This window comes from Elephantulus edwardii, unplaced genomic scaffold (genome assembly GCF_000299155.1).
Source record: "Elephantulus edwardii isolate Elephantulus edwardi_28Jun2011 unplaced genomic scaffold, EleEdw1.0 scaffold00202, whole genome shotgun sequence".
NCBI classification, from domain to species: Eukaryota; Metazoa; Chordata; class Mammalia; order Macroscelidea; family Macroscelididae; genus Elephantulus; species Elephantulus edwardii.
The window spans coordinates 3,872,720-3,881,136 of record NW_006399952.1 but is presented as its reverse complement, the minus strand read 5'-3'; the positions used below and the strand labels follow the sequence as shown (position 1 = coordinate 3,881,136).

General features: G+C 40.1%; 1 protein-coding gene across 2 annotated transcripts in view; it reads right to left on the bottom strand.

Annotated features, from left to right (window-relative positions):
• Positions 1-8,417, bottom strand: part of RRM2B (ribonucleotide reductase M2 B (TP53 inducible)) — a 40,571-nt gene that overhangs the window by 24,995 nt on the left and 7,159 nt on the right. The window contains exons 2-3 of one of the 2 annotated variants that reach the window (XM_006897159.1): positions 5,433-5,588; positions 787-903 (exon numbers count right to left, since the gene is read on the bottom strand). In XM_006897159.1, the coding sequence (XP_006897221.1) occupies positions 787-903; positions 5,433-5,588 (273 nt within the window). The remainder of the gene's footprint in view (positions 1-786; positions 904-5,432; positions 5,589-8,417) is intronic. The other variant, XM_006897160.1, reaches the window with a different exon arrangement.

The window sequence follows — 8,417 nt, the reverse complement described above, 5'->3', positions numbered from 1 at the left end:
CAGAGGGTCAAGGACTGCAGCCTCCAATATGGATTGAGGCTCAATGTCAAGAAGACAAAGATTCACACCACTGGACCTATTGGCAGCATCAGGATGGATGGTGAAGAGATTAAGATTGTTCATAGCTTTAGTTGCTTGGCTCCACAGTCTGTTGACTGTGTTCTGTCTTGGCACCAGTAGCCAGGAAAAGACATATTGCAATGGGAAAGCCTTCTGTTAGGGACCTTTCCAAAGTTCTGATGAGCAACAGTGTTTCTCTGGAGACTAAGGTGCATCTGATACAGGCCATGGTCTTTGCAATCACTTGTTAAGCATCAGAGAGTTAGGCAATGACTAGGGAGGATAGAAGGAAAATTGATGCCTTTGAGCTGTGGTGCTGGAGAAGTGTATTGAGGGTACCATGGACTGCTAGGAAAACAAACAGATTCATCCTGGAGAGGGTTAAACTGGGCGGCTCCTTGGAGACAAGGATTCTGAGGCTTCGTCTGACATACTTTGGACATGTTGACAGGAGGGACAGGTCCTTGGAGAGGGACATCATGCTTGGTAGGGTGGAGGGACAGTGCAGGAGGGAAAGGCCCTCTATGAGGTGGACTGATTCAGTGACTGGGGTAATTTGGTTGGGTGTATCAGAGACAGTGATTGGCACAGGACAGAGCAGAGTTTAGGGTCATTGTACACAGGGTTGCTCTGAATCGCAAGCGACTCGACAGCACATAACAACAACAATCGTAAAACTATTTTTGTTTAACTATTGACAGGACAAAAGTAAAACAAAAGTCTTACCAAATTTTCATTTACAATTCCATCACTGGCTGCAAAAAAGGCTAAGATGTGAGAGATAAAATACTTCTCATCTGGTTTAAGCCGGTTCCAGTGAGGGAGATCCTTTGATAAGTCAACCTGTAACATAAAAAGATTTTTCAAAACTTTAACTTGGAATTAAAATCTTTGTAATGTATTCAGAAAACGTTCACTCCAAAGTTGAAGAAGATCTTCTTAGTGTTAATTTGTGAAAAAAGGAAAAATATCTACAAGAAACAAAAATAGCAAATGCATTACGATGAAATCTTATTTTCTGGCTAACTGAAAAGTAGATTGGCCAAGGTTTACTTTAAACATATTAAAATTAACATTTAAGGGAAGAGAAAAGCAATAGTCTATAGGGACGATCAGCAAAATAATCACTAAAGAAAGGGAAGTCTCAAAGAAGTACAGACAGATTAGTGGAAATCAAAATTACAGGGAGAAAATGGAGAAAGTGCAGTGACATCGGAGATAACAAAGTTAATTTGAATGAACAAAATACGTCTGCATAGCTGAATGAAAAATTAATTCATAGCAAGCCTTCACTCAAATAACAATTGAAAAATTGCAAAAAAATATATTAAAATTAACATTTACATTTCCTAATATATGAAAAAATGTATTTCTATTTTCTATAATATTTAAATTTGTTAGATAATCTGGTTAGCTGCTGTTGATTCCAGCTCAGGGTAGCTCCATGTGCATCAGAGTTGACCTGTGCTCCACTGGACTTTCAATGCTTAATTTTTCAGAGATAACATGGCCTCAGTTACAAGATGGCTTTCTTCCAAGGACTTGAATTTCTTGGCAGTTGACTATGTTAACTGCAAAACTCTGGGAACTCCTAGATAACATTGTTGTAGACCATCAAACTGGAACCAACATAATATAGCTGACCCTCCAGTGTGTTTTCAGAGACAGTAAATTGCAAAAGAATCAAGGCACATGGTTCAAATCCACCAGCAGCTCCGTGGGAAAAGGATAAGCAATCTACTCTCCTGCGATTAACTGCCTCTGAAACCCCTGGAGGGTCAGCTATGGGCCAGTTCCAATGATGGTACAACTACTATACTGCCAGCTACTTTTAAATGCTCTGGTTGTGCTCACTTTGGCAGCACATATACTAAAATTATAACGATACAGAAAAGATTAGCATGGTTCCTGCGAGAGGATGACACTCAAATTCATGAAGCATTTCATATTTTTCCATCCAGGAGAAATCTACCAGGCTGCAAGCCCTGCCTGGTCCTCGGTTAACTCTGCATGTCTGACGCTGTCCTTCTGCCTGTTTTCTCCATGTTTGTGAACTGCACAACTTGAGCCTGACTGTACATCTTTTGGGTTTGTTTCATTTAAAAAAGCAGCACTAAAAAAAGGGGGGGGCTCTGGTGGTGTATCTGTAGGTTGTGCTGTTAATAGAATGGTCGCACCTCTCTGGTAGTTCAAATCTACCAGCAACTCCAAGGGGAGCAAACGGGCCATCTTCCCCCATGTGATTTACAGCTTTAGAAATCCAATGGAGGGTCAGCTCGCAGTTCTGACTAAGGAATGCTAGTGTTGTAGCAAATTAAGCGCTAGCTGCAAACAGACAAGTTAGCAGTTCAAATCCACCAGCTGCTCGGGAGCTGAAAGAATCTGCTTCTAGAATATTTACAGTCCAGGGCAGTTATACTCTGCCTATCAGATAGGTTGCTACAAGTCAAAACTGACTTGGTTCAAAACATGAGATATCATCTTACCCCAGTCACAAGAGCAAAATTCAACAGAGCAGCAAACAACAAATTCTGGTGAGGTTGTGTTAGTGGGAGTTTAATAAGGTGCAACCACTAGGCTGTATGGCACTCTCTCAAAATGTTGGAAATAGAAATACCAGTTGACCCAGAAATTCTACTACTAGGAAGTTACTCTAAAGAAACCAGAATTGCCACTCAAGCAGATATATGCATACCCATGTTTATTGCAGCTTTGTTCACAATAGCAAAGAGGTGGAAAAAAACCCAAGTGCCCATCAACAAATGAATGGCTAGAGAAGCTCTGGGATACTACACAGCATTGAAAAACTAGGAACTCATAAAATATTATACAAAATGGGTGACCCTGCAGGATAATGTGCTGAGTGAAATATCTCAGTCACAAAAGGATAAATACTGCATAGTGCCACTGCTATAAAGCAACACTGACATCGGGTTTGGGGGGAAACTAGGAAAAGAGGGGATAAAAATGCATACTGCACTGAAACAGATAAAGGAGAGAACGAATGTTTAGGAGGAATATATGATTAGGTATTGTTTGCATGACAAGTGTCCAAAATGAAAGCTGCATAGTAAAGTGGACTGGGGCAGGAGGTGATTGTATAACTATGAAGGAATTTTTTTTTCTCTTCAAAAATAAAAGTAAACTTGAGGGAGGGGGGCCAGGGAGGAAAATGTACAACAATGAACGAATGGAAATCCAAGTTCTCTATAATCTTTCATTAAAATCTCAATATTAAAAAAAAATCTCAATATTAAAAAAGGGGGGAAACCTAACTTGGTGACACCGGAGAATCTACTTTTATGACCAGAAAGAATGTTACGCAAGTAATGAGCTGGGTTTTGAAGCTATTTATAGGCCTGGCTTATTCTGAAAATAGAAGTATTTTTTTAAATGTTTGTTTGAACCAGTCTTTGGACTTAAGAGAGTGAGACAAACTCTAGAATTTGATGAAATATTTCTGTCATTGTTATGTGCCATCAAGTTGCCTGCAACTCATAGCCTCTATGTATATTCACTCTGAAACCTGCCCTATCGTGGCCTAACTTCATGGTTTTCAACAGACCTACCCCCATCACCACAGCCATTGAGTCAATCCATCTCATCGAGGGTCTTCCTCAGTTGGGCTGTCCCTCTACCTTCCCAAGCATAAGGTCCCTGTCCAAGGACTGGTCCCTCCTTGCAACATGCCTAAAGTATGTCAGATGGAGCTTCAGAATTCTTTCCTCCAAGGAGCTGCATGGTTTTACCCTCTCCAGAATGAATCTGTTTATTCTCTTGGCAGTCCATGGTATACTCAATACTCTTCTCCAGCACCACAGTTCAAAGGCATCACATGTAACTATATATATGTTCTAATATTTTTTAAATAGCCCTTCTTAATTCTAGTACATTTGCCAAAAGATGTACATAAAGTAGAGGTGGAATTCAAGCAACCAAAGTAACTGGAAACTTTTTAAACTGATGACTGAAAAGACCACCTGCATATTCCATTTGTTCTCTTAACCCTGTCCAACAAAGAAGTTTCTAAAACAGAACTTTCTTAAAACCAGACAGTTAAGGAGAGTCAGGTGTGTGCCAAACAATATGACTCAGTTTGAAAATACTGGGAGGTATTTTTTTTGTTGCTGTTGCTATTCTTATTTTCTACAACTATAATATAACAAGTGTGTTGATAATATAACAATACAAAAAAGATGGGTGAGTAAGACAACACAGAAGAACATTTTTTAAATATTAGTACCTTCTATGATTCCTAAACCTCTCTTGCATGCATAAAATAATGGTTTGTTTATTTTGTGCTTAGCAAAATAAGGAGTACCATTCTAAGCATCTTATTATTAGTCTTTATAAAAACCTAACGAGCCAAGTACTGTTAGCCCAATTTACCAATGAGAAAAGATTCCCAAATCTGTAGCTAGTCAGGATTTCTACTTAGGCAGTCTAGCTTTAGAGCAGCATTCTTAACAGTGTGTGTTTACCAGTATGAAAACACTGTCCACCGGTAGACCATACACGTACATATCTCTAGGTAGTGTAAGTGGTTAAGTGTTTAAGAGAATTGATGCCTTTGAGCTGTGTTTGAACATTCTGTTTCATCTTAATTTTAAAAAGTTCAAGTCTGTTCTGATTTCAGTTCACTGGTTATGAATGAAATAATTCAAACTGGTTTGAAGTCTTGGTTTAGTAAGAACCTATGTAACCAAAGATCCTATATAAATCAGCAAGCATTCTTAACTTGCTGTGTCTGATTCATATCCTAGGTAGAAATTACAACACTAACAGAAAGCATTTCTTTAAGTGGTCCTGCTGCTGTGGTGGCAGCTGCGCCAGGTTTGACATGGCTGCGGTTAGGGCCACTCTGGGAGAGGCTCTGTAAAATCAGTGGCAGGCTCAGGAATGAACGTGCTTGCTGCCTGAGGGATCAACCACTCCAGGTGACCACTCCTTCAGTGGAATCAGGTTAGTCGTTAGTCTCTTTCAAAGTTAGCAAGGTTTTCATTCCATTTTTGGCTATAGCTAAATTGCAGTGGCATTTATCCTACCAGCCATCAGTGAAGATTAGCCACAGCAACCAGAAGTACATATAAAAACAGAACATGTTATAAGAGACATTAGAAATGAAAAGCTAACAAAGTGAGGAGCCAGTTTTGCAACAGGAAAGCTGTTCATAGACAGTAGTCTAAATATAAAACATTGGAGAACAATTCACAATTGTTTGCATGAACAACAATTTCAAATATTTTCTTACACAATTTCATTTATTCAATGTATCTTATATAATTTTAATATATGTTAAAACTATTCAATATATTGTAGCTGAAGATACGAAAACAGCACTTCGCAATGCTAACACAGGTGACGCCTCCTACCTCTTCCACTGTCCAAAAGGATGCCTGTGCTTGTTTATACATCTTCCAAATATCCGGGTACTGGATTGGGAAGATGACAAATCGGCGTAAACTCTTGTTTAGAAGGGGTTCTTCATTTGACTTCACTTCATTTCCGTTCGTTTCTGGAGATAACCTCTTTGAAATACAACAAAACAATATTTTAATGTAATATTTTCCCTTTTAATGATATCTATATCCCTATCTGGGGGTGTTGAGGAATAAAGCACAGGTCTGGAGGCCAGTCTGTCTGGACTGAACCCTTACTATAATAGTATCTGGGTAGTAATGTTTCAATAGTAATGTGTCCTTAAGTAGGAAGTTATTTTAGTTCTCTGAGCCCCAGTTTTCTCATCTTTAAAAGGTTATCTAACAGTGTCACGCACTTTGATGAGCAAATAGTGCTTTATTTAAACAGCCTGGCACATAATAATCAATCACAGTACAGCCATTATTGCTACTGTAAGGGTAAGCAGAGAAATGGATGCTTAAGCGTCAAAAAAGATCAAATTCCAAACCTTTCAGTGCCTCTCTTAGACACAGAACACTGATACCTAGAAACTGTTATAAGTTACTTAGGTTTAATGCCTTCTTTTCATAATAAGTGAAATACTCTAACACTTACCTGAAAACAATTATTACCAGCAACTTGTCAGCCTTTACCCTTAGTATTACATATCAATTTGTTATTCTTATATCAACTTCAACATTACTATATATAGTCTAACTGTGGACTGACTCAAAGCTTTCTGGAACAAAATGAGAATATTTATCTTTCTAAAATCCTATGCTGTTCTGTACTGTCGCGTCAAAACCAACCCACAGCTGACCCTACAGTGGGTTTTCAGAGACAGTTAATCACACAAGAGGAGGCTGCCCATCCTTCTCCCACAGAGCAGCTGGTGGATTCAAACTACACGCCTTTAGAATTGCAGTGCAGCTTCTTGACACTAGGCCACCAGAGCTTCCATATTGCTGTCAAATAAATTCTTACTCAACAGCAATCTTACAGGACAGAGAAGAACTGCCCTCTATAGTTCTGAAGACTTTAAATCTTTACAGAAGCAGATTGCCTCATATTTCTGCCACACAGTGGCTAATGGTCTCAAACCTTCCAGCCTTCTGTTGGCAGTCAAACACTCAAATACTGTGCCACCATGGCTTGTGCTTGCTCACTCGCACTCGTGCGTGTGCTCTCTCTATATATATAATGTGCATATATATGTGTGTATACACACACGCGCACACGCATATGTTGTTGTTGATTGCCTTTGAGTCGAGGACAACTCATAGCAAGGCTATGAACAAAGGGCTTGAATCTCATCTTCAACTACTGAGATTTAGTAAAGTTCATATAGTTTCTGGAGGCATTTTATTGAGGAAGTGGATGTCACTCCTGCTTTCAAACTTGTCGTAGTGTTGTTGTTATATCTCACTGAGTCATTTGCAACATATAGCGACCCTATGTACAACAGCTCTGAAGCCTGCCCTGCCCCGAGCCAGTCTCACTAACTCCAACACCCCTCATCACCCCAGTTACTGTATTAATCCATTTCATCTGGGGTCTCCCTCTCCTGCACTATCAATCCACCCTTCCAAGAATGATGTCCTTCTCCAAGGACCAATCTCTCCTGGCCACGTACCCAAAGTAAGTGAGGTGGAGCTTCAAAATCCTAGCCTCTATGGAAAGACCTGACTTCACCCTCTTTCAGACAGACCTATTTGTTTTCTTGGCAGTCCCTGGTATGTGTAAGACTTGTTCAGCACCATACCTCAAATTCTTCTTCTGTCATCCTTAGTCATTGTCCAACTCTCTGAAGCACAGCAAGTAATTGAGAAGACCATGGCCTGGATTAAGTGCACCTTTAGATTTAGACTGACATTATTGCTCCTCAGCAATCTGGAGAGGTCCAAAACAGCAGATTTTCCCAATGCAATTCGTCTTTTGATTTCCTGACTGCTGGTGTTGAGAGTGTTGACTGTGGATCCGAGCAAGCTGTAATTGTTAACGACCTCAATCGCTTCACCACCCATACTGATGCTGCCAATTGGCCCAGTAGTGAGAATATTAATTTTCTTGATGTTGAACTTCAATCCATATTTAAAGTCCTTAACCTTCTGCATCAAGTGCTTCAGGTTCTCCTCAGTTTCAGCAAGCAAGGTTGTGTCATCTGTATATCGTAGGTTGTTAATGAGTCTTCCTCCTATCCTGATGCCACACTCCTCATAAAGCCCTGCTTCCCAAATGATCTGTTCTGCAGATTGAAAAACTATGGGGATAGGATGCATCCCTGATGCACTCCTTTCCTAATTTTGAACTATGCTGTGTTTCCTTGCTCTTTTCTGAGGACTGCTTATATAAAACACATATATTTATACACACAGAGACACCCTGTTGTTGTTTTTGAGTACCATAAAGAATTCACACACAGTTGACTCTACAGTGGGTTGACAGGCAGCAAATCGCAGAGGTGACTGCTATCTTTCTCCCACGGAGCAACTGGTGAATTTGAACCATGTACCTTTGCATTGGCAGAGTAATTCCTTATAACTAAGCCACCAGATCGCCTCATATCTATATATAATATATAATGTTATAAACACATACATTTTATATGTATGTGTAACTGTTATGTGCCATGGCGTCAAAACTGACTCAGCTGACCCTCTAGTGGGTTTTCAAAGGCTGTACATCACACCACAGCAGACTACCCATCTTTCTTCTCCTGAGCCAACGGTGGATTTGAATCATGAGCCTTAGGACTGGTAATATAATTCCTTGATCCTAGGCTGCTAGATATGTTGTTGTTGTTATGTGCCATCGAGTCGTTTCCGACTCATAGCGACCCTATGCACAACAGCTCTAATCCCTGCCCTATCCTGCGCCAACCGCACCGCCTCTGACACACCCATCCCGATTACCCCAGTCACCGAATCAATCCATCTCATAGAGGGTCTTCCCCTCCT